Source organism: Triplophysa rosa, linkage group LG20 (assembly GCF_024868665.1).
Source record: "Triplophysa rosa linkage group LG20, Trosa_1v2, whole genome shotgun sequence".
NCBI lineage: Eukaryota > Metazoa > Chordata > Actinopteri > Cypriniformes > Nemacheilidae > Triplophysa > Triplophysa rosa.
Window position 1 is genome coordinate 12,872,717 of NC_079909.1, and position 26,920 is coordinate 12,899,636.

At 37.9% G+C, this 26,920-nt stretch overlaps 4 protein-coding genes across 8 annotated transcripts in view; all 4 read left to right on the forward strand.

Moving 5' to 3' along the window:
• Nucleotides 1-94: 94 nt before the first annotated feature.
• On the forward strand, nt 95-3,976 carry shisa4 (shisa family member 4). Its single transcript, XM_057362748.1, has 5 exons — nt 95-524; nt 1,388-1,565; nt 1,826-1,962; nt 2,258-2,440; nt 2,770-3,976. The coding sequence occupies exons 1-5, from the start codon at nt 467-469 to the stop codon at nt 2,817-2,819; spliced, it is 606 nt and encodes a 201-aa protein (XP_057218731.1). The 5' UTR covers nt 95-466; the 3' UTR covers nt 2,820-3,976.
• Nucleotides 3,977-4,100: 124 nt separating this feature from the next.
• Nucleotides 4,101-9,492, forward strand: lmod1b (leiomodin 1b (smooth muscle)). Its single transcript, XM_057362747.1, has 3 exons — nt 4,101-4,821; nt 5,655-7,412; nt 8,419-9,492. Exons 1-3 carry the CDS (start codon nt 4,552-4,554, stop codon nt 8,443-8,445), a joined length of 2,055 nt encoding a protein of 684 aa, XP_057218730.1. The 5' UTR covers nt 4,101-4,551; the 3' UTR covers nt 8,446-9,492.
• Nucleotides 9,493-10,662: 1,170 nt separating this feature from the next.
• Nucleotides 10,663-15,092, forward strand: timm17a (translocase of inner mitochondrial membrane 17 homolog A (yeast)). The gene is made up of 6 exons (XM_057361983.1): nt 10,663-10,759; nt 11,394-11,493; nt 11,616-11,679; nt 13,743-13,871; nt 13,953-14,063; nt 14,152-15,092. The coding sequence occupies exons 1-6, from the start codon at nt 10,734-10,736 to the stop codon at nt 14,220-14,222; spliced, it is 501 nt and encodes a 166-aa protein (XP_057217966.1). The 5' UTR covers nt 10,663-10,733; the 3' UTR covers nt 14,223-15,092.
• Nucleotides 15,093-20,144: 5,052 nt separating this feature from the next.
• Nucleotides 20,145-26,920, forward strand: part of sulf2a (sulfatase 2a) — a 30,095-nt gene continuing 23,319 nt past the window's right edge. Inside the window, exons 1-2 of one of the 5 annotated variants that reach the window (XM_057362427.1) lie at nt 20,145-20,415; nt 21,202-21,383. The gene's annotated coding sequence lies outside the window, so the exon portion shown is untranslated. Of the gene's footprint in view, nt 20,416-20,933; nt 21,384-26,920 lie in introns of those variants that run through there. The other 4 variants (XM_057362431.1, XM_057362430.1, XM_057362432.1 and 1 more) reach the window with 4 other exon arrangements.

Genomic DNA, 26,920 nt, shown 5'->3' on the forward strand with positions numbered 1-26,920 from the left:
AGGGTTTTTAATTTTTTTGGCATTATAAACCTATTGTGTAGCGAGATCATTATTTCAGTAATGTACCGTATGTGCATAAGGGCTGAGAGACACAACAGGCTTTGTTTTTCTACTTGAATTTATTTTACTCCATAATTCAGTTTAAGTCTTAATTTAGTATGCAGGATATATATTATACGACATAGAGGCGAACGCATATCTCAGATAAATATATTTCCTTTGGTTTATTTTATACTATAACAAGGATGCTGGTACTGAAGGTTTGGCGTGCGGGGCTTTACGCGACCTCCCGGCGTGTAGCGTCACGGGCGATGTGTCATTCAACACGGATCGCATGTTGATCACGAAGCTGCGTAATCTGTACGTACGAGACGTGGCAGACGTTATCATTTAAAGTTTTCTTTTCAGAAGATGCAGATGTAACCAATTTTCATCTGATTTAACGGATAGTGTTGTGGATGCAAGGATGTCCTTGTACGCTTTGATTGTACCGCTCTTCTGTGTTATCTTCTCGGCTTGGCAGGGTAAGACGATGCTGCTAGTTTCTTCATAGGCCTTGTTTGGGGAAATAATTCACACACGTGAACGAGATTAATATTGCGCTATTATATATATCACCAGCAGTATTTCTTTTTAAATGTTTGCCTGTTTATAAGGTTTTGTTTGCCGTAAACAAGCATGTTGTAGAAAGACCCTTTTACTCATAAGTTACATCTCGTCTTTTTCTCTATAATGCAAGATACTGTATATCTATAGTTGCCGTACGAATAATAAGGTTACAGATTTCTGAATATTTGCTTGATGCGCAAAATGTCTCAAATCTCTTTAATAAATTTCATTTATAAAGTCAAATAAGGCTGCATTTGTTTACAACCGCAGTATTCTGTGTTGGTGGGTCACGCAAATCTACTAGTGTTGACATTTTTAAGCAGGTGGGCAACTGACCCACACTTTTGCTAAAAAAATACAATAAACAACAAGATTTTGAGAATGTTTGAGAGTATATGTTTTAGATTGTTTATGATGATTGTGTGCTTTAGGATTTAACTTTCTCAAATGACAAATGTACTAGTTTTCATTTTTTACTAGCCTATTATCTGTGTAATTGATCAAATGCGTGTGATGACGATAATAATACATAATACATACTGAATATTACTTTATACACATATTTATTGTTTCAGTCTCTTTGCAATTCTGCATAAGGGACTAATAAATTCCCAAATTCTATTCACAGCAGGTAAAACTTAATAGCAGTCATTGAACAATCATTAAACTTTTTTGGGATGGTTTAAACATATTTTATAATGGGCCAGAAAGATCCTTCCCTGTTTTAGCATTTTGCTGTGGTTTTGCCACCTTTGTTTATTTAATTCTGTGTGTGCAGTCAGTGCAAATGAGGACTGTTTGTGGTATGTGGACAAAAATGGTACCTGGCACAATGGTTTTGACTGCCCACTCATAACGTTCTGCTGCGGGAACTGTCATCACCGCTACTGCTGCCTGGACGGCTTTAAGATGATCACCGAGGCGGCACAGAAACGCTGCATGCTGTTCCATCTCAGGTATATGACCGCACACCAACATAACATAAAGACTGTGAGGGAATTCGAACCAGGATAGTTATCTCAAACAACTGAAACCATTAAAAACTGTAATTTATAGTCATTATGCAGAATAGAATCTGTAGTTCATTATGTGCGTTATAGTTTTTCGTAGACTATGTTTTATTATTAATTTTATTAGAGATTCTTGACTGTTGACTAGGCTTAAATCAGTGAGTATTCGTTGACATCAGTGAAGTTTTCTGTCCTCCTCCTCACAGCCCCTCCACCCTTGCTGGCATTGCTTCATCCATCCTGCTTTTTGTGGCTGCCATAGCAACCATGGTCTGTTGCTTCATGTGTTCCTGTTGTTATCTGTACCAGCGCCGACAGCAACGTGGTAGAACCCCTTATGAAGGTAAACGCAACACAAGTCACAAGTTTTTCTAGTCACCGTGTATTCTGAATTTATTAAACATTAAAAAATATATATTGCAGAGACAATCAAATGTGCAGTTGCATGTATAAATGTTTTTAGTCATGCAACTGCATTGCATTGTTTGAATACTCTTTTTATTAGAATACTCCTTTTTTTAAGAAAAAGCACAATGCTGACTTTGAAATGCACCTATTGAGATGCGTGCATGACTAACGGTACATCTCTAAAAGGAAAACAAGCAACGGTCTATTACTAACTTGAGTCTCAATTTCAGCCCAGCACATTCCCATGGCCACCTATCCTGTGGAGCCCATGTGTGATGCTTATGGTAAACCCATTGGACATTACCCTGCATATCCAATGGTGCCGCAGTATCCCGGTATCCCTCATCAGTATCCCATGATGCCCCAGGGTCCTTATCCTTCTTATCCTCCTGATGCAGGATACAGTCAAGCAGGTAGACAACTTTTAAAGATCATATAGTGTCTGTAAAAACATGGCATGATGCCTTGCATAGTACAGCCAATGGAGTCATAATAGCCTGCTCCTTTCAGTAACATCCCCTTATTTGCAAAGTATAAACAGCTTTTTTCTGTCGTCCACAATGGTCTGCACCACACTATCTCTGTGCTGTTTATTTGGGTAATAGTCTGTGGAAAACACATAAAAGTAGCAATGTGGGTTACTGGAAGTAATGTGGTTGAAAAACATTCTTTTCTTGTACACTATGATTTGTTTTGGAAATAAGAGATTGTTCTCTGAGTTGTATTATTGTTCTTTTTTCAGCTCCCCCACCATACTCCCCTCCCCAGGGCACTGAGAAAGCAGGAGTGTAAGCAGTAAATGATAACCCATACAGTGGAACCGTGTAGGGAATTTGGGAATCTCTTGATTTATGTTATTTATTTCTTGATTCATTTGTGGAGCATGAACTGACCCTGGATGGCCTCGCTTAGGAGCATTTCCTCCTTTGATGTACAGCTTTCACATACCACTAATCAGTGAGACCTTCGCCCTTGCAAATAAAGCAACTCACAGACTCAAAAGACATTAAACAGATTGGGTCGCTTTGCTCTATGTGCCATTATGTTTTGTCAAACCCTCCGAAATGGACAGTAAAAAAATATGTTCTTGGCGACAATGACCTGAAAAATACAGAAGGGACAAAAGGTTGACAGTTTTGGGATATTGATCTCTGTTCAGCCAAATAAGAGGAGGTTTGTACCTGCACTGCAATAGACTTACTTATGTGTCTCTCCCTGCTGGATCACTTTAAATGTGTTTGTTTGACTGCTATTCCAAGCATGTCAAGTGCATCATTAGCATAAAGTCATGTAGTACACAGTTCACACTAACATGCAGTATGTAAATAAGAGATATGATAAGAACATTAATTTTATTTTTCATTGTATCCTCAAAACCAGCCAAACCACTTTGTGATATGTTCATTCAGTGCCATTTGCAGGATCAACTGTAAGGAGTTACATTTATACATAATACTTTCAGATTATCATTTCACATTCACTTATTTTGCGTTATGTCCTTACAGAGCCCTCTGTAGATTTGTAAAATTGATGACACATTTAAATGGAAAATTATATGAATTATTGTTTTATTAAATGTTGAAATTTTAAGGTACATTTGTTTTGATTTTGAAATTGTTTCTACTACCTCCGCATCTCATATGAGTAATATTAGTAGTGATGGTTTGTTAACTGTTTAAATAACATGTAAGTTATTTAAATTAATGCATAGTTAACTGTGTTTTTTTCTATGTATATGCAGCAAATGCTAATGTATGTCTCACTTTGGAATGTGAAGTACAAAGAAACAAAGCTATCAGATAAATTTGTACAATGTGGAGCCTTAACAAGTGTTTTAAACTTGGAATAAAGGTAAACGATAAATTAGTGTTTGCACTAACGATCAGAAGAAGACTGATCAAGACGTATTGCGTAATTCTCTTTTTACAATAAAAACAGCTTGGACTTTGGATGCTGTTTCGGTTGTTGCTCTATATGAAATCAACATGCATCAATATTAAACAGCAATACTTGTTATTCATAATTTATTATTGTTATTAATAATAAGAGCCTTTTATTTCGGCTTAATTGAGTACCATTGAACCATAAAGGATTCTTGAAAAATTACAGCCGCCTGTTATTACTAACCAAATTCTTTTTCACGTAAGAAAAATGGTCTGTGCTGCAAGCCTGATTTCCTTTGGTGACAAATAGGAAGTAACAGTTTCTTGGATGCTTTTGAGTTTTAGTAAACCATGCCTTCCCAATTGCCTTTAAAGGACTATGTACCCACATCTAAATATGGTCATGCGCTCGCGATGGATTTCAAGGAATGTCCAAGCGCCACAAACTTGCGCTGATAGTCCATCACGTCCTGTGCGTTACTTGCCTTGTTTCCTCTTTACATCCAGCGGGTCTTCAATTGGACTCTTTCTCCTCCTCGCTGTTAATTCATGGATTTATTAAAAAAATAAAGGCCACATAAAAAATTGGATATCTGCAACAAGTTTGATAAGTTTGTGGAAATCCTTCATTCAACGCCACTATGTCCAGGAGGAAGGTGAGGGGGCTCACTAAAACCGGGCGACAGGTGAGCGAGGACCCGGACCTCGACAATTTACTGTCAAACCTGTCGCCTGAAGAGATGGAGGAGCTGCAGAAAGAAGTTTCGGTCGTTCCGGATCCAGACCCGAGTGAATTAATAATCGTGGACCAAACGGATGTAAAAGAAACATCGCCAGTTAAGAAGGGTTCACAGTTGGGTAGCAGGTCTGATGATTTTAGAGGCAGCTTTCAGAGGACCCCATCCACAGAGGTATACAAACATTTCAATAATTTACTAAAAAATATGAATATCTGACTTATTTGTCTTAACATGCCGATTGGTGTCAATATATTCACGTAAAAGAAATGTGAAGAATAAATAATCATTAACAATATAGCTACTTTAATATTTTTGTCAGTGTTTGTGGATGTGCAATTGTTGTATGTTCTTCGTCTTCTGTAGCCTATAATGTTTATAGTAAAAAGGACCTTTTTAAAAAATCTGTTTTACTCCTACTTTTTACAACTTTTACAAAGTAGCCTACCTAACCAGTGAGAGGGTGGTTGGATTTTCTACTTCAGTTCAACAGAGTGGCTTTCATTATTTATAGACAAACGTTTTATGGGGCTTTTGTGTCTTTTTGCATTAAAGATTTTTTCTTTGAGGACATTGTAAAGAACAGAAATGCAACTAAGATTTAAATAATAGTTCAGATGTTAAAGACTTCAGTTGCTTGGCTGGTCGCTCCTTTACTCACTGCCTTTTAAGGACAAGACTGCCAAGCCTTGAGCTTTCCACTGCAAAACAGTTTGGCTCACAAATTAAACACTCAGCCACTGTGTCAGTTTACATGTTCACTGTGTAACAACCGACTGTTGAATGCATAATGTAAACATTCAGTGCGCATGCACTGCGTACACCTTTTGTGCAGCCGTCTCTGTCTAGTGACGTACTGTGAGTTCAACGTTATGATGTTATTTCTTCCCACCCTACATTCCCAAAGGAATATCCAGTATTTATTTGATATGTGACCCTTGTAAATGGCAAGCCAAAAGAGCTCAGGTTATCGAGTTCTCTATAACTGATATTTGTTTCATCCTCAGGGGGAGCCAAAGAGGGAAAGCCGTAAACAAGAGTATCTCCGTAAAATGGGCCTCAGCCAGGAAAATAATTTCTCTAGGTCTGATAGCAGAGATGGAGAACTTCAACGACAATCCAGCATCACCAGCCCTTCCTCCTTACCTAAATGTGACGTTAAAATGGAGGACAGGAACAGCAGAGTGGCAGAGGGGACCAAAGATGATAAATTTGTCTCTCTTTCCAAGAAGGATGAGGAAAGTGAGAGAAAAGGAGACATCAAGGAGAAAGAACAAAACAATGGCACTAAACTTAAGGACAGGAGAGAGAAGAGAGAAAGTAGCAGTAGCAAAACTAAAGAATTAATATCCAAGCTGCAAGAGAAAAAGGAGGACAGTAAAGAGAAAAACAGAAAAGAAGACATCCGGAAAAGGGAATCTACAGACAGCCGAGCAAAGGAGATGATCTCTAGGTTACAGGATAAAGAAATGAAGGAAAAGGAGAGATGGGAAGAGATGAAGAAAAGTGAGGAGGTGAAAACAAAAGGACCTACTTTCAAGTTAGAAGAAAAGCAGAGTCAGGTTGTTGAAGACAAGATGAAAGAGGAGACAGAGGAAAAAGATGAAAAGCAAGAAATAAAGTCCAATGGAAAAGAGAAAGTGGCCCCTGTTTTGGAAGATAAGAGACCTGCTGAGATTAAAGAGTTTGAAAAGGGTAGAGAAAACAAGAAGACACTGCAAACACATAATGAAAACTCAAGGGATAAGGGAAGAGGAAATGTTCAGGAACAAATTCAAATTGCAAACGAAGTTCATGAATCCACAAAAGAGAAGATTGAAAACTGCATACCAGACACGATTTCAAAAAGCAAGACTAAAGAAGAAGAGGAGGAAGATGAGTCAGCAAGTATGTTTGATGAAGATTTGGAGAAAGTTCGTCGTGATGACCCGGGGATGACTGCACTCAACGTAAACAATTCCGAAGTCATAAAAACCAAAACGCTTATTCAGTTTGCGGAGGCCTTGAAAAACAACACCCACATCAAAGCATTTTCTTTGGCTAACTGCCGCGCCGATGACCATGTGGCTTATGCTATCGCGGACACCTTACGCAATAACAAATGCATCACTAGCATCAATCTGGACTCCAATCTACTAACAAGCAAAGGCATCATGGCGCTGATCTACGCCCTCCAGCACAACTCCGCTCTTACTGAACTACGTTTCCACAACCAACGACACATAATTGGAGGAAAGTCAGAGATGGAGATGACCAAAATCTTGAAAGAGAACACAACTCTTCTAAAACTGGGCTATCACTTTGAGTTGGCTGGTCCTCGTATGACCATGACTAATATTCTCAGTCGCAATATGGACCGTCAGAGGCAAAAAAGGCTTCAGGAACAAAAACAAGCCCAAGCACAAGGAGCAGGAGATAAGAAGGACTCATTAGAGGTTCCCAAAACTGGCTTTGGTAAAGGTTCCCCCAAAGTGTCTCCGAAAGCATCTCCTCTACCATCTCCCATACCATCACCTGCTCCATCACCTAAGCTGAGGCATAAAAAAGGAGGTAGCGGACCTGGGGGTGGACCACCTCCTCCACCACCGGGAGGCCCACCACCACCTCCGCCTCCAATGCTGGATGGAGACTTTTTGAAGAACTCCCTAACACCGGTTTCAAAGAGGAAGCTTGAGGATAAGACGGGTGGAAGAGGTGGAACTCAAAACTCAAGGGACCAACTTCTATCTTCCATTAGGGGAAGCAATATCAAACAGCTCAAAAAGGTAAAAAATAATCAATATTGATCAAAACAAGCGTCCTGTAGCTTTCAGATTAATTCAAAAGCAGAGAAGTTTGTATAAATTATGTCATACTAATGTAATGTGTATATGTTTATACAGTAGTGGCCAAAAGCGATGTCCGATGGGGTATTTGTACAATTATTTTTGCTTTAAAGGTGCTGTGTGTCATTTTTTGGAGGATCTATTAACAGAAATGAAATATAATATACATAACTGTCTTCAGAGGTGTAAAAAGACCTTATATAATGAAGTGTTGTTGTTTTATTAGAATGAGCTATTTCTATCTACATACACCGCGGGTCCCCTTACATGGAATTCGCCATGTTGTTTCTATTGTAGCCCTAAACGGACAAACTACTCTACAGAGAATGTTTCGTAAAAACGTTATCTCCTTCGGCATAGAAGCAAAAATGTGAAGACATGTTTGTCCTGTGTCAGTTGCCGTAGTGCTTCGAAAGGGAGGGAGAGTGACCATTGGTTGCAATTCACAACCTCACCACTAGATGCCGCTAAAATATCCACATTGCTCCTTTAGATGCTCACGCAGTTCTAATTAGACCATCAAAATATGAGGTGTATTGTATTATACGGACAAAACACTAAACTTTTAAGGTATTTATTGTCCAAAATTATTTGGCAAAAAAGCAAACAACAGCATATATGGGTTTTATTACAAATGTACACAAAAATGCAAAGAAAACAAAAAGCTCTTAAAAAATAAAGTAAACATTGACAACAGTTTTATATATTTTTAATATTTGTTGATCCTCTTGTGTAATATTTCCGAAAAGATTTTAAGCCTCCTTAAAGCTGAGCTTCAGTTTATACCCAAAGTACTACAATGCAACATAACTACAACATTTTTAAAACATCTTATTAATATATTTAAATAAAAAGCCAAGATATCAACTCCACATCACTTTTGACTGGTGCTGTATTGCTCTTTGTATATGTTTATGAGCATGTTTAACTCTTTATGTTTTTACAGGTTACAATACCAAAGCTTTTGCAATAAGTGGTCAGTGAAAATGAGTAAAAACGTCAGGAATGAAAGAACAGACATCTCACAGACCTTGAGAAGATCAACGCTCAGAATCTTCCCTACAATGTCTTATTCTGCCCTATTGTATGGAAGACAGGCGAGGACTCGTATAATGTAATATTCCATTGGATGCACAGCTTCTGCCCAGGAGTCTCTGTATAAAATACACTGGACTATAGAAAGGAATAAAACACGGTGTAGTCACGGGTGCTCAGAGGCTGAAATGGTCTAGGGAACTGCAGAGTTGATGCCTTGCTTGTCATTTGCACTAAATGAATCAATGATAGATGAATGTGTGTGTGTGCGTGCGTGCGTGCGTGCGTGTGTGTGTGTGGTACAGCATGTGTGTGGATGATGAAAGATGCTTGTTTGGTTTGTTTCTGCCATAGAATTGGATCTTACAGCTGACTGTATTGAAGAATGAAAGAAAAAAAGCCTGCATTTTAGTGCGTTTCTCACTGATCATAGTATAAAACTAGAATCCCAAAACATATGAAATTACTATTTCTATGAAAATACAAAGTATACGAATTATAGTTTAAACAGGGGTGCCCGAGTGAAATGTTTCAAATAAAGCACTTAGGAGAAAGGGAGAGATGATGCATGGACGGACAGTCATCTATGTGGATGTAACTGCATAAACATTGTTAACAAATATTTATTTTGAGTTTTCCTTTGAAGCCATGTCTTGCAGATGAATGCTAATCACTGTCAAGCATAATTTTTAACCATCTGTTTGTAATTTTACTGGTGAATCTCTGCACATTTGTTTATTGTACCTCACATGCTTCAAGACAATTCAATGTTTTTTATGCTTACAAAATGTATGTACAAAAATGATCTCAGTCTTCTGAAGAGCACAGCTGTGGAAGATTTTAACAGAACGTTCTATCCTACATAAGTATCAAGCGCGATATGTGTGAGTTACACTCATTTTACATCAGGTTTCAGCTGGAAAAGTGAAAAATTATAAAATATTTCCTTTTGTGTGTTCTAATAAATTTGTCTGATAAAGATATATACCAACAAAAACAGATTTTCTTTTTGAACTACATCAGATACCTTTAGGCCTATTTCAAGACAAACTTCATAAGATTACGTAATTATGTAACCCAATGGAATTCCAACAGGCATTGTATTTATTATTTATTTCTCTCATTTTCAATGAGTAATTTTATGAGGACATTGCCATTAAAATTTTATAGGTGTTTGAATAAACAGCTGATCCAGAGTGCATGCAAGTTCAAAAGCATAGATAGAATGAACGATTGAGGACTGAATAGGTATTCACATGATAAAATCTAGATGACAAACAAATCCTAATAAAGGCCTATCCAGTGCAAGTGTTCATTGGGCATGGAAAGCCAGTGATCTAATGCATTATATAATGCAATTCTCTGCTCATTAGCTCATTGGCTCGCTAGAATAAAGGACAATACATGTACACTATGTAGGGTGGTGATAAAAAAATGAAGCAAAGCAAATTACATTGAGAGTCAAGTGGGATCTTCATTTTCACACATCAATGGATATAATGTATCGATGAATACAATGCAATGTAACACCATCATTGTTGTTATGTTTAGCAGTTAAAGTCATAAATAGTATTTTATTGTAGATTTTTGCTCTCTGTGAAGTGGCAGATGCTTAGATGGTACAAGACAAAAGCACCATGTAGCACCAGTGTCGGTTGCTCAAAGGTATGTTGTTTATCCCTTTAGAAATGGACTCAGTCTGTTGATTGTAACCACAGCACGCTAGTTTATATTTTGATTGCCCTGGACTAACCCTCAGTACTCATGAAATGCCTATATTTGGTAATTTCTCGATACAGCCTCAGTCTGCATCTCATTCCTTTCCCCTTCCTAATAATAGGATCATAGCCAACAGCGTGTCTGACTATAAGAGTAATGATTGTAGGAGACATAGGCCTAATGGAAAGAGAGAGATTCTTGTGTTTTAATGCATAATGCATACAGAGTTTTTAAGATAAAGAGAATCTCTGGATGAGGTAGAATTGAAAATCTCTATAGAGATCTCGATAGAAAATTAAAGTTTTCAATTGTATCTCATTTTGAACATCACAGTAGGTTGGTAGACCTGTCTATTTCCCATTTCAGTGCAACCACCGAAAACCGCCACTAGAGGGAGTTTTATACTGCGACAAGGAGAGAAAAATCCAAAAGAGCACGCGAAGAAAACTGATGTCATCCGCAACTGCACGTGTCTGATTACGTCAGCAGGAACAGGAAAAGAACAAAATGGAGGAGTACGCGAGAGAGCCGTGGTAAACCGACAATTTCTAATAAAAACTGCTTTTTACATCCAGCAGAACGAGTAGAATAAATCTTCATATTTATAATCTGAGATTTTATTGCCAGACTGTTTGACGTTGGAAATATAAAGTGTTGCGATGTTTGCTTGTTACATAGCTTCATGTCCTTCAGTAACAGTTAACGTACAGGCTTCATGCTGTCAGTCTGGCACATGACCTTGCTCTGTCGGCATTTGTTATCAGTGAATTTTGTCGTTACTTTGAGTTTATTATTCATCTTTTATACTAGGGTATTTTAAAGTGTACGAAAAAATATATTACAAATTTATACGTTTGTAATCCTGTGAGTACGTCTGTTACATGACCAGCAATAACTCGTTAGCTCTTAAGCACTTATGCAAGTAACACATTTATTTAATTGTTTATCTAGTTTTACATGTGTTTTTTTTTTTTTGTATCTCGCAACATTACAATGCTTCTCGTTAAAATGCTAAATATAAATGAATTCGATTAAAATATAATCTTTGAGTCCCATAGTATGACTATGTGATACCATCATTGTACAGACACAGTACTTTTGTTTAAAACAGTATAATTACTGAGAGTTTTGATTGTCCTTATAATCATGACCTGTACTGTTTCTCAGCCCCTGGAGGATAGTGGACGACTGTGGTGGTGCTTTCACTATGGGGGTCATCGGTGGAGGGGTGTTTCAGGCAGTTAAAGGCTTTAGAAACTCTCCTGCTGTAAGTGATTCTCTTTGCGGCTGAATAAACTTTTATGCTAGCAGTTTTACAGTTATTTGAAGTTGAACTTTCTGTATTGCTTCTGGAACCCATATACTATGCTGGTGTTTTAATCTCTTCAGGGCATGAATCACAGACTAAGAGGTAGTTTGACTGCTATAAGGACCAGGGCGCCACAACTAGGAGGTAAAGTTTTCGTCGCATGCATGCCAAAATTATGTAAAGATAGTTAGGTGTTGGCATTACACATACAGTGCTGTGAAAAAGTATTTGCCCCCTTCTGGATTTTTTTTTCATATTTGTCATGCTTAAATGATTCGGATCATCAAAAAAAATTCTTACTCAAAGAGAACCAGAGTAAATAAAAAATGCAGTTTTTAAATGATGGTTTTATTTATTAAGGGAAAAAACAATCCAAACATTTCTGACCCTATGTGAAAAAGTAATTGCCCCCTTCGTAAATCATGAATTAACTGTGATAAATTGAATAACTGAGTTAAATTTACTAGCCACACTCGAGCCTAATTACTGCCAGACCTGTTGAATCAAGAAATCACTTAAGTAGAACATGTCTGACAAACTGAAGTAGTCTAAAAGATCTCAAATAGCAACACATCATGCCGCGATCTAAAGAAATTCAAAAACAGATGAGAAACAAAGTAATTGAAATGTATCAGTCTAGAAAGGGTTACAAAGCCATTTCTAAGGCATTGGGACTCCAGCGAACCACAGTTAGAGCCATTATCCACAAATGGAAAAGCATGGAACAGTGGTAAACCGTCCCAGGAGTGGCCGGCCTACCAAAATTACTCCAAGAGCACAACGACGACTCGTCCAGGAGGTCATAAAAGATCCCAGAACAACATCTAAAGAACTGCAGGCCTCTCTCGCTTCAGTTAAGGTCAGTGTTCATGATTCTACAATAAGAAAGAGACTGTGCAAAAATGGCATCCATGGGAGAGTTCCAAGGCGAAAACCGCTGCTGACCAAGAAGAACACAAAGGCTCGTCTCACATTTGCTAAAAAAACATCTTGATGATCCCCAAAACTTTTGGGCAAATATTCTGTGGACTGATGAGACAAAGGTTGAACTTTTTGGAAGGTGTGTGTCCCGTTACATCTGGCGTAAAACTAACAGCATTTCATAAAAAGAACATCATACCAACAGTCAAACATGGTGGAGGTAGTGTGATGGTCTGGGGCTGCTTTGCAGCTTCAGGACCTTGACGACTAGCCATAATTGATGGAACCATGAATTCTGTGCTCTACCAGAAAATCCTAAAAGAGAATGTCCGGCCATCGGCTTGTGACCTCAAGCTTAAACGCACTTGGGTTATGCAGCAGGACAATGATCCAAAACACACCAGCCAAAAGTCCAAAAAAAATGAATAAAGGTTTTGGAGTGGCCTAGTCAAAGTCCGAACTTAAATCCAATTGAAATGCTGTGGCATGACCTTAAAAAGGCTGTTCATGCTCGAAGACCCTCCAATGTGGCTGAATTAAAACATGAAGAGTGGGCCAAAATTCCTCCACATCGATGTGAAAGACTCATTGCGAGCTATCGCAAACGCTTGATTGCAGTTGTTGCCGCCAAGGGTGGCACAACTAGTTATTAGGTTTAGGGGGCAATTACTTTTTCACATAGGGTCAGAAATGTTTGGATTGTTTTTTCCCTTAATAAATAAAACCATCATTTAAAAACTGCATTTTGTATTTACTCTGGTTTTCTTTGTGTAATATTACAATTTGTTTGATGATCTGGATCATTTAAGCATGACAAATATGCAAAAACAACTAAAATCAGGAAAGGGGAAAATACTTTTTCACAGCACTGTAAATAAAGACAAAGACATTACATAAGCTGTTTACTATACACAGTTGCATTTCGGACTGAAACATCATAGCTCCATTTTTTTATTAGTTTATTTTTTTCATGAATAAATGACTGGTAACCCTTAATGTGGGTCTGTGGGCTTTGCAAATGTGTACCCAATAAAATTATTGAAAGTGCTTGCCAACTTTGACAACAGTGTTAAATATTTTTTTCCTTCATTTTCTGTAATGTGGCAGTTTTAAAGATAGGCTTTCAGTTCAACAGTGACGATATCTTAAATATCTTTAAATGGATACCAGCCATGAAAAAACTGTACTCATCATCATCCTTTAGACTGGTTATGTTTTGTCCATGAACATGCAAATATGCATTTGCATAACATTTAAAAACGTTTGACGTTTTCCTGCATGGCTAGGGAGCTTTGCTGTGTGGGGTGGACTTTTCTCCATGATCGACTGTGGGCTGGTGAAGGTGAGGGGTAAAGAGGACCCCTGGAACTCAATCACAAGTGGAGCGATGACAGGAGCCATTTTAGCAGCAAGAAGTAAGTCAGATCCCAAAGATGGATAGTCTGGTTTGTGTTTATGTGGCATTTAGGGTATTAATCATCTCTGTGGTGTTACAGATGGGCCTGTGGCTATGGTTGGCTCAGCAGCAATGGGAGGTATACTGCTTGCATTAATAGAAGGTGCAGGAATTCTGCTCACCAGGTTTGCCTCCTCACAATTCCCAACTGGTAAGTGTGCCAAGTTGGAATGAATCACAGTGCATATTTTAATATGTAAATTGAAATGGCTAAACTAACATCATCTTTTTTTCTACAGGTCCACAGTTGGCAGAAGAGCCTGCTCCAATGCCTGCTTCTTCATTTGGGGACTATAGACAGTACCAATGAAAAGCCTTTGAAACCTAAGGCCTTGTCTTATTCCATGAACTCATCTGAGACACTGAAGTTAAAAACGAGGACCTGTGTGACTCTCATTCCTCCAAACAGCATTGCCGAATGCCACCATGATACCAACCACGAATGACTTTGATGAGAGAAATATGAAGGGCAAACACTGTAGTTGCTGTTTTTGTGTTTATCTGCGGTATGCCTTGTGTTATTTTCAGCCTTGTCATTGGCCCATGGGTCACCCTATTTAAGTCAAAGGAAATCGATTGAAAACAGCCCCATGTTTTTGATCCACATATTCCCAGTTGTTGTTTGATAGGTTTTGCGCTATTGACTGTTGACATTATGGTGATGCTGGCACAGGTGGTAATGTTCGATAACTTAAGCAGTGTATATACTGTCTAGGTCGTGCAAGGTCGTTTGTGTTGAGCCTTTACAAATTGGCTTTATAAAGTGTATTTGTGTGTGTGAATGCATCGATTCCATTGTGTGTCTGCATTGAATGAGAGTTTATTACATGCCTGTGCACCGATTGTTTGCCTTAATGTAAACATTCTCATAGGCTGTAACACTGTCTTCTATACATACCTGAATTTTTAATTGATTGCTCCTTGCCAAACCTCCACATGCAGAGTATAATCCATCAAAGTTTACTCTTTGAAGTAGCTATTTATTTAGTAAAAGTACAACTCGATTTCAAGATGTTAAGTTGTATTGTATTTGAAATAGTACTCTACAGTAAATATTAGAAATTTTATCAGCCAAGGATGCATCATAAAGAAAGTGCATGCATGGACAGAATCTAGCTTTTCATCTGGTGGCTTTATGAGCCAGGCGAAACTGAGAAACATAAATAAAATACTAACTGTGCTGGTCTGTTTTTGCTACATTGTGCAAAGAATATGATCATTATATTTAATGTAAAACAACATTACGTTTCAAACAAAGTCAATAAATTAAATTTAATATAGGTATATTATGCAAAAAATGTAACCAATATTGTCCACTAGAGGGAGGTACAGTATAGAGTAAACCGTAATCATAAACTGGAACAAAATTTCAGTGCCAGCTTTCAAATTTTTGCTTAGAAAGTTAATTTTTTGATACTATAAGATATAATCTTTTATTTTACAGGTTAAAAAGTGCAGGATTCCTTGAATGACTCACACTTCACTGCAAAAAAATCTTAAGCACCTTTTCCTGTTTTGTAGTACAAATATCTAAAAATTCTTAAATCAAGAAATATTTACTTGATAAGGAAAATGTAGTCTTGTTTTAAGAAATTTGCTTGTTTTAAGCATAAGCATATGGTTTCATAGACAAGGCTTAACACCATGTCTACACCGGACGCAACACGACAAAAGACATTAGAAACGCATTAGAACCCATTATAATTTTACATTTTGTCCACAATGGATACGGCGCGGTGGTCGCGTCGCGTCGCGTCCGGTGTAGACGCGCTAATCCCAGACTAAAATGAATGAGCTGGCATAACAGTAAATATTTTGCCATTGTTTTGTCTCAAGACGTACACCCTTTAGGCTATGTGTTTTTCCTTAAGCATTTTTAAAATGTAACTTAAATATCCTATTGGAACTAATTATAGTCCTTGCTTAATTAAGCCTTGTTTGTGAAATTGGGCCTTAATGTTCTTTTTTAAAACAAGAATAAATATCTTGGGTCACTTTCCTCATCAAGTAAATGCTAAATCTGGATTTCGAAATTTTCATATATTCGTACTGGAAAACAGGACAAAAATGCTTAGCTAAGGTAGCTATTTATATTTTTGCAGTGTTGAATTGTGAAAATTTTACAGAACTAGATAAACACAAAGGTAAAATGGATAGGAATGATGTTGAGTGAAAATATTATTTGCAGATTTGTTGAATTGTCAGTGTGCCAAATTCTCACAGTGTAGCCTCAGTATCTTTTATTCTCATTGCTTGAACGATGTTCTTTTGCTGCATGTTCTTACAATGCCCTTTCAGACTATTTAATTGTTTGTTTTTATTCCAATGATCTGCAAAGTTGAGAAAGTCATCGGCTGCCTTCATTTGATTCTTCAAAGTCCCTACTACTACCTCAAGCAATTTCTCTTCCCAAACCAGTCATTATCCATGACCCTTTGACTCAGCAGTCAAAGATTCAAGTGGTTTGGCTTGACTTTTATTTGAACTCCAATCTTTCTCATTCAGTGACGGCATGTTTCCTATAAAAGGCTCTGGGCCTTTAGCCTTTATTGCTTCGTCCCGCTTGCTTGCAACTTGGTTTGTAGACAGTGCTGGAAAGAAGGTCAAAATCTGGTGCAAAAAACTCATTAATAATTTAAGACGGCCAACACGACTGGTTGCTAATCTACACAGGTCCAAGAAAGCATCGAGATTTATAATTCAAGACACTGTGGGAGCGAAGAGTTCTCGATTGTTTACAAGAGCACTGAACAGGCACTCAAGATCTCTGTTGAAAGACTCCTACACTTATGTTGCTTGAGTTGTGGTGTGTGTGAATGCGATAAATTAGGTATACAAGGACTAGATGCCAATCCAAGCAGAACTGTCTGAAAGTAAGAAAGGCTCCTATAGTGTCTGTCTGTGTATCTTAGATGAAGCCTATATGCCTTACAAACACAGTTGGACACTGTTTAGTATGTGAGATGAGCATCACAAGTAACAGGCTATCAAAGAGAGTCCTAATTAGATGCCACTGTAAACACGTTTTTTCCCCGTCAGAGACCCGGAGGCCCTTTGCTTTTTGTCTGCTAGCATATGCAGCTCCAGGAGGCTTTACCACCAGATGCACACTAACTACAACTTGTAAAACCGACAGTGAATTCTGGTGCCTTGCTATGATCAGAAAGCACATAGACATGCCAAATTGTTCTTAGGTGATGAACAGTTAAAAATAATCACAATTTTTAAGTAAATTGTTTCGCAGGAAGCTCAGAAATGCTGCTAAAAGTGAATCTTTCACATCTGTACTGACTCAGCAATGCATCTTTTCCCGCAGTGACATCTGTCCTTAACTCACGTCGGGACGAATGACATATTCACAGATGTTGCACGCTCATGCATGAAATATAGTCATGCTGTGAGACTTGCAAGCAATTGCACGGAATAATCGGCAGTTCATAAATGTCATATTAACTATTTATGTCTTTAATCTGAGTCTGTCAAGTGAATAGTGGCTTGTGGAACAATAAGACAGAATAGAATTAGACGTGACAGTATGATGTACAATAGACATTATCGCTGTTGGTGATAATGACTTCTAAGTTGTTTGTTGGAATGCTGTGTATTTAATGAGGTATGCGGCGGATTCTTCTAGAGACTTTTAGAAGAGAGTGTGGAGAGGCGGGACTCATTGCAGAGAACGAGATTTAACCATTTGTGATTCACAAACAGCAGTTGTAAAATATGTTTAACTTCAATTAAATGATTTCTGGAAAAAATAAATGTTGAATAAAATAAGTAATAGGTAAAAAAACACAAGACACAGATGGACATCAGTGGTTATACATAAATTTAGATTAATTATTTGGTCGAAATTATTGGTAGAGACAAATTAGTGTTCCCTGGATATTGGGTAACTAGATTACATACCGTCCCTACCCAAATCGACGCCCTTGCTTGTATGCATGAATTGTGTTCAAGTGTAAATAAGGTAAATTGTGTCTCAGATTTTTTACATTTTAAATAATAGTCATTGCTAATCCATAGGGACTTTATAAATTGGCATGCCTTAATCCTTATATCTTTGCAAAGTCAGGAGAAACACACAGTAGTAGTACACAGCAGTAATCAGTGTTGGGTAAATTACTCTGAAAAAGTAATGAATTACTAGTTACTAGTTACATATTCAATAGTGTAATTAGATTACTGTACAAATTACTGTCTCCAAAAAGTATTTAATTACTTATTACTAATTACTTTCTATATCTTATATCAAAACCTTGATTAGAATTGATTCAAGGATAGACATGAAACGGCTTATTTAATTCATTCAAATACATAATAAATAACTACATAAATTATTCTTATTAACTGACCAAAGTATACAAATGTGAGAATGATACATTAAAGCATACATTTTAAAGTTAGACTCATCATTTTGATGTCATTTCCACTATTGAATATATTACACAGTTTTTAGTTCAATTACATCAGAAGTAACTGTAATTAAATTACATAAAAATAAAGTAATCCCATACTTTACCTTTTCAAGGGGAAACTAATTAAATTACAGTAACTAATTACTTAGTAACTAGTTACACCCAACACTGGCAGTAATCCACTTGCTTCTCAAACCTCTGTGTTTTCCCTAAATATTTAAGGCACCACCATTCAGTTCTATTGTAATGGGCAGATCTTACCCTAATGTAGCCATGGTGACCACAAGGGCATCAACTGATGGATAGAGAAGCTCTTTCAGCCGTCTGAAATAATAAAAGAGAGGCAGTTTAGAAGAGGCAACGCGGGGTGATGGAGGAGGGATTCAGACCTGAACAAAAATAAAATGGCCATACAGAATGGACTGCTTTCAAAGATAGAGAGCGGTCGGTCTAATTTGCACAAAGTCCTCTCCCTCTCAGACCCGAGCTGACAGCAGACGTTTTTATCAGTAAGGAACATGCTGCATGGAGAGAAACACATTCATTTCAATGCTGAGTGCTTGCCAAGGACAATGGCCCAGCAGGATGGAACATAGTCGTCTTTTAGGAAAATCAGAGCAAACATTATTCAGCCTTATTTATTTGTTGAGTGAACAACGATGCCCACAGGAACCAAAAGTGGCTTTAAGATGAAGGCCAGTGGATGCTCAAAATGCAAAAAAACATTCTTACAGAACCAGTTAAAAGCATGGATACACATGTACATATTCTTTGATAAAACATTTTAGATAAATAGCAAAATCGTCAAGACTTTGAAACTACACAAATCAAAGTATGTAGCAGCACAACATTGAATCCTCTATACAGTTCTGTAAAGATATGCGTATCTAGTTATGTTTTTTTGATCTACAAAACTGAATTTTAACATTTAAGACTACAGGCGATTTCACGCGCATGGCCCAAAGTTAACTTCCGGTCTGTGTTTGGTTATAATATAAACATTTATTTTATATGTAATTTATATTTTAAATAATGTGTGTTCATATTTTATTGTATATTAATTGTATTAAATTATATTAAAACTACTCAACACTTATTTATTTTTTTGAGGAGGTCTACCGGAAGTTAACTTTGGGCCACCGGCCAGGCGCTGACGGCCACACAACGTTTGTTTGTTGTTGCCGCTGAAACCGTCTGTAGATTGAAGGGGTTTAAGAAAAATTCAAATTAAACGCTCGATTGGTAACGTAGTGAATGTTTTCAACAAATGGACAAAAAGTGACTTTTCCAAACTCACTCGGTCAAAGCTTTACTTTCTATGAAGTACAAAATGTGTCCTCAGGAGGAATTTTGACACCTGCTCACCTCTCTGTGTGCTGAGGAACCGAATGCAGTAACGTTATGAACTGATCTGAATCCAGACAACATCTTAATCCATTAATAAATTTTCCATTCAGCGATAAGGGTTTGTGTGCATGTCACCTAGGAAAACATGTCCGTCTCACGGGCTGGTCTAGCTGCCCGCCGCCCGGTGCCCGCTTACTATTATAATAGTCTCTCCTTAAACATTTCTTCGAGCCAAACTTTTGAACCTTAACACCTTATTTTTTTACATCTCTGTTTATTTCTCTGGGGATTGTAAATGCGATCTTATTTATTGCAAATACTAAATATTGTTGTGCATTTCATAATTCACTTCATAATTAAAATCGAATCCGTTTGACGTCAGCAAAACTGTAAGAAAACTTTAAAGTTTAACTGCAACTCCAGTTTCATATAGGTTACAATAATAACGCTGCCTACAGCCTCTGAGGAGTGTGCGTCTGAGGGGGTGGATGAGTGATTAGATGTCCTCTGATCATTTGTGCTTCTGTGCAAATAAATAACCTGCAAACGCAAATAAACAGAGGTATCCATCATGAGCGCGTCCCGGAGACAGTGACTGATTTCATCGCGGGACTCCTGAGGGTGCGGATACGTGACACTGGCACTTTTATTGTGAGAGATGATGGCTGCCAGTAAACCAATATACGCGTGGCTGACATTATTACAGAGATGTACAGAGACGCCTGGCTTGGTGAGCAGGTGAGTGTGTGGCGTTTATCAGTTTTTTTTGCTCAATTTACACAACGTGACAGGATTTTGAAAAACGAGGCAATTGTGTGATGTCAAGATCTGGATACAGTAAGCTATGCGCTGAATATTGCTTTTCTTATACAAACAACAGTCTATGTATTTATTTGTTCTTAAGGTTCATCTGTATGCATCTGATTGTGTCCGCTCTTCTTTTTTCTGTTGTTTTGTTGGTTCTTGGACCGCTCAACTTTGCCATTTATCCGTGCCCCTGTAAAACAGCCCTGCTCTGCTTCTGATAGTTGCCAACTCAATAAATACTGTCTCTGTACGCTGCAATTCCAGTCCCCTGCCCTCCTGCTTCAAGATTGATCCCATATCCCCTCCCCTTCTTTTCTTTCCTCTCCGGCATGCTCGCAGCTGTAGAAGCCGTGTGAATGGGTGAAGCTCTGAGGCTCCGACAGATGGCTAGAGCTGCCCTGATTCAGTCACACTGCCGCCGTATGAATACCGGCTCGGAGAGACTCCCAGAAAAACTGGGAAAAACATAGTCTGAGGGAGAGCACGGAGAGCGAAAAGCGAGAGTGATAGAGTTTCACCCGTTTGTGGGAGAATGAGGCAAACGGGAACGTGTTAATATGCATGAGGGGAAGAGTAACTGTGTGAAGGAAACAGAAAGAGTGTGTTTGGCGAGTGGGAGTGGACCGAATTGAATTGTAGATTGAGGGACTTCTTTCCATTCCCGCCCTCTTTTATTTATCTCCTACTGAACCACGCCTCCTTCTTTTAACCTCTCAGTGTGTCTATATCAGGGGACCAGCTATGAGAGCCCACTCGCACGGCTGGCGGAGGGGGAGCCGAGTCAGAGGTGGTCTGGTGTGGACTGAACAGGTGACGAATCATCACGCTCGACTCCTATAGTTGCTTTGTTTCTTGGGAAGGATTCCTGTGTCGCTTCAGAGGAGGTAGGCATCAGTGAGGTACGTGCCTTTGTGCCTCATTTATGCTCGGTACTATCACAGTCTGCTGTGAAAAGCATGCACAGGTGTATTTCTCCATTGTTGAAGTGGCTCTTCTTTGACTCTCCTTAAATTTAAGGTGCACAAATCTGTACGAAGGGTGTTTGCGTGGCTAGCAATCTCAGTTGAATGTATATATTGCATTTTAAGAATAACTATTGATGCACCGGTGCATTTTGTGGTAAATTGGTAAACTATACAAATAAAACATTTGAATTTTCACATTCAATTCACTCAAAAAAAAGTTATTTCACAGGAAAACTGAGGATATCATTCTCTAATATATCACTCATTTAATCTTTCATTAATATCTTCTTTTGTGAGAATAATTAATATGGGTTTGTAACAAAATGAGGGTGAGTAAATCTTTTTTCATTAGATCATTTTAAATCTTTAAATTTTTGGTGAACCATCTAGCTGAGGAGCTATATCTCCCTTACCTGAACTATACGGATGACTTTAGTAGGTGTAAAGTGAGATTCATTAATTCCTGTTAAACTATATTTCTAACCACATTTTCAATGTAAAATCTAAATTATTTCTCCTAAACATTAATGAGATAGAGACGAAGGTTAAGAGAAACTTTTGCTAAAACACACTAATCTTGCATATTTCTCCTGAAAAAAGACTCCGAAATCTCACAAATGTCTCCATTGGAGATCTCAACAATGAGCTCAGATCTGACAAGTCTGCATTTAAAAATCAATATTATTGAAGATTTTAATATGAACCCCAAATTTTCTCATCAAATTGACCCAAATCCAAAATACTTTACGTATGCAATCACAATTGTCTCATTTGCTTCTGTTTTTATTTCTCCTACGCAATTTAAGGAGAAATATCTGAAACTTTTTTCACTTAGATGAAAAACAACTGAGAACTCGACAATCTCCGGAGCTATAAAAGAGCAAACATCTTTGTGTTTTATATCTCAACAATTCATCCCTCTTGCATGTGGTCATGTGGCATTTTGACTGAACTGTTTCATACTTCAGCTGTTTCAGACACAGTTTGTTTTGTGTGGTTGTGCGAGATTTTGGACCATTTAAAGGCTTCACCAAAAGTATCTTGAGTCGTCACCAGCATAAAAGGCTGCATGACTCATTTTCCATGTTTTATAGAGAGTAACTCTCTCGGTCGAGCAGGTTTCTGAAATGAATTGAGGGCTAGAGATCCATAGGGTTAAATATTCATCAGTGAGCACGCTCTTGTATTTGCTGTGTGAGGCTATGAGGTAATGTCAGAGGTGATGGAGGCTCAGAGATCAATAATTTATTATTTAATGTTCACTGGCTCCATTCAACCCCACATCAACTGGCCTATTTTCTGCTGCTGTCTGAACCTGAGCTGTGGACCGGGTCCTACAACATGTAGTACACGCAAAGACTAATGAATGGCTTGCTGCTTTGGGTGCTGAGACAGAAGCTGTGTGAGTTTAGCATGGCTGTATTTTTTCAGACATGCGAAACATTCTCTCTCTTTTATAAGATACTTTAAAGTAGTTCAGCAGTAACTTTGGAGCTGAATGAAGCTGCTCATTTGGGACCTTCTGACAGCAATAAAAAAGTTTGATCTCAATTTCTTAGTTCCTGAGAGGGAGCTATTTAGGGTTAATTTGCATATACGACTGGGATTCAGTAGTATTCTCATATCTTTACCTAATTTAAAGACTAGACATCACAAATTATTGGACTATGTGGGTGTTTACTTGCTTATAAGACCAAATAATGGATTTACAGTGTACACCAGCATTAGAAGCATATAATTGGATAACCTCACAGATGAAGACTGACAGGTCCAGAAACTGAGCACGTTCATAAGAGGCTAGCCAGCATGACTAGCCTTTATCATCCAGTCGCATTGAAGGTGAGGGTTAAGTCTCACTCGCTCTCTGGTTTGGCCTTCTTCGATTGTAATCTATTAGCATTACAACACCCCTCTCAAGTGTGATTACATTAAATAGTCCCGGCACTAGTCGAGTCCATAGCAACCCTATGACTCTTCTATTTAAGACACATGCTCTTGTTTTCATGAGATGCTGAGAACAAAACATGACATGAATCTAAAGTATAATTTGAGCTCATGTCGATGGTCTTAAATGTTAATAGCTGACTGGAAATCTTTGATGAGTGATTTGAAGCACAGCTCCTCTGGCGTTGCCCTCTGAGGCAGAAAGTGATGTGAATGCATTATTACAAAGCAGTGCCAAGATACTGCAGGTGCCCAGCTGAGATCTGTAATTACATCAGGACCGGTCATAGAGAACATCAATCTTTGATCAGAAACAGAACTTGCAATCAAAGTGTTTTGAGCTGTTTAAGTTGACTCAAGATCAAATGGATTTTAACCGTATACTGTAGATTAAATGGTCGATGTTTTCACTTGGTTGCTAAATGTGAGACGAAGGGCAACAACCATTAAGATTCAAAAGTAAAAATCTCTGTTGTCAAATGTATAAATAAATTCAGGCCTCATCAAAAATGTTCTAGTAATCTACATTTTTCAGTTGGCTAAGTTAAAGTTTCATAAAAAGTCAATCACTAGAAATGTTTTGGTAAATTTTCAGTTTTGCAGATTTTTTTACAGTGTAAATTGCGCTTGAAGTGTAAACATATGCTTTGGTTTTAGAAGAAATTGAAAAAAAATGGACAAGCACAAAGTGTACTGAGTCAAGGCCCAGGGGAATGACTGTAGTGTGTAGTCAAAACCAAGAGAGGATCAACAAAATATTTTTTATTTTAATTTTGTTTTGTTTTTCTGTGCAGATTCTACGTAATAAAATACAGAAAACCCATATTCTCTGATACACTGTAGTTAGTATTTTTTTCAAAACTACATTTTGTTCCATTTTATACAATACACCCAACACAATCTCAGGGCAATAACTATTTTACAATGTTTTGGCTATCTCATTCGTACATTTTAGTATGGTTCGCTTTCGCACCAGTGACGTTAGGTTTTGGGGATGGGTTAGGGGTGGGGCTTCGGTATTGCTTTTATCCTAGTAATCGTATGTTTTGTACGATTCACAACGTACAAATTCATACGAATAAGCCACCTTATAAAATAGTTACGAATTCCCTCGAGATCAGGTTGATACACTACATATTTTGATGGATTAATTTAACCTGAGGGGGCACTGAAAGCAAATGTTTTCCCTCCGCAGGTCACTTTTGGCCACTACTGTATGTATGTATAGAGTGTCTCTTTCAGATTTCTTTTCTCCATTTATGAGAGACATATTGTTTAAATACCGTATATGTGAGCATATTTCTTTTGCTCACTTTTAAAATAGAATTTCTTCGCTATTCTTGACAGTCTCCTCAACAGCACCCTCAGGCTTTTCCCACCAGAATGTTATATGGTCTTTCTCTGACTTCAGCTCACATCCACCAATTACCCTCTCTCACTTTCTCTCCCTCCATATCTATCCCGTTCCCTCGGGAGCTCAGCAGGCTTTGTGGCTGCTTATTAACTTTTATGGAATTATAGATTTCCAAAATTGGATTTTCTCAACTCGCTGAAGAAAACAGATTAGCTGGCTACCCTTACATGCACTAGATTTTTAGTGGCCTGAAACTTAACTTATGTTTTTTGTGTGGACCATTAGTTTGCATGACAGGTGTATCTGTCTCTCATCAAGAGTTTATTTTTCCCTTTGGCAGAATCGGTTTACATTAGCATCTGTTCATTTGGCCATTCATTCAGATATAGTGTACACTTTAAGACTTTGAAAACTTTTTGAAATTCACAGCAACAATAAAAAATAGACAATTACAATCATTTACTCAGATTTATGTCATACCAAACTCATTTGACTTATTTTTCTGTATAGGTGCATGAATTTTTATACTGTTAGATCTTAGAAAATAATCAAAGGCAGTTTTTTACTGACCCTCTTGTGTGTTTCCTTAAACATTACACCAACAAGTGAGGTAATCCACTATTGTATTGAACCCACCCAACCAGATATTTATTAAATTACCTCCTTTTGTGTTCCAAAAAAGAAAGAACTGACTTTAGTAAATTACAGATTTTTTTATGTGGTGAACTGATTCTTTAAACAACAAACAATTAGCTTAATAATTAGAAACACATCAGGAGCTGTGAGCTTACTTAAAGAAGCTTCTCTCGGGGCACACAGCAAGATTTTAATTGGCTGAATAAGAGCCCCCTGGAATCGATTGAAAGAGATCTGTACCAGACAGAATCAAACACACATGGCCTGAGGGTCAGTCTGTACCAGTACTGATCTGAGAGCACAGACAGATTTACTCTTTAACACATGCAGGATTACAAGTTATATAGTTCTAAATTGGTACTGAGATGTGCATGTTCTTGAATTTATATGCTAAAAAATATATAACTTGACCGTGGCCCTTTCTTCCTAATTATTTAGTCCTTCCAGTAATGGATATTTGTGATTCGCAGGTCTAAACTTTGCAGTCTTTGTAGTCGGGCCCATATGCACACATATGCCGTATGCTTACTTTTTCTACAGCGCTGTTTGCGTATAACGACTTCTAAAGATCGATATTAGCGTATACCCACTTGTTCTCATACTTAACGTCTCCAAGCTGCTTTTGCGGTTGCTTTCCCTTTAACTGTTCACAATCGCAAATCTTTGATATCTGTCACAACTTTTAATAGTAGCTTTCTTCAAATGTCATGAAGAAATGAAACAAAGCACTTCCATAGCATTACTGTTTAAAATCGCACAAGTCAGAATCCTTACATTTTCTTTGTATCCTCATTCCCTTTACAGTCATCTTAAACCTCCTCGTTACGTTTATTCTACATTTAAAATAATGTAGTCTGTTCATACATTAATATCTTCCCCTTAAATTATTGACAAGTATTGACACAGATGGCTGTGATGACAAAGTTACATCTGTATTCTGTAAAATCTTGCCTATGTTTTTATGTATGTATATGTGATGTGTATAACACTTCCAGACAGACTGAAGGATGAAGCCACACACGGAGTAAGGTGAAGTGGTGGTCTAATGCATGGGTCAACAGATGAACATACGACAGGTAATAATCCAACAGGTAATAAAACATCCACAGGTACATCCACGGGTAGGTAAAACAGAATCACATCCACAGGTACATCCACAGGTAAGTAAACATCCATGGGAAAGCAAAGAGAGATCGGAACTAGCAAACATACAGCACAACTATACAACTAGACCTGACAATGAACATAACAAAAGACAGGGTATATATAGCGTCCAAGGGAATGTGAATCAGGTGCGGGTGTAATCATGGCGTGAACGGAGTGTAGTCCATGAAATTAAAGGTCCAGTGAGACTGCTCACCACATGATCACTGTGGTCCCTCAGGGATCGGTGCTTGGACCACTCTTTTTCTCCATCTACACAACATCCTTGGGACCCATCATACGGGCACATTGGCTTCTCCTATCACTGTTATGCTGACGACACTCAGATTTACATCTCATTTCACCCAGACGATACCACTGTAGCACAATCACT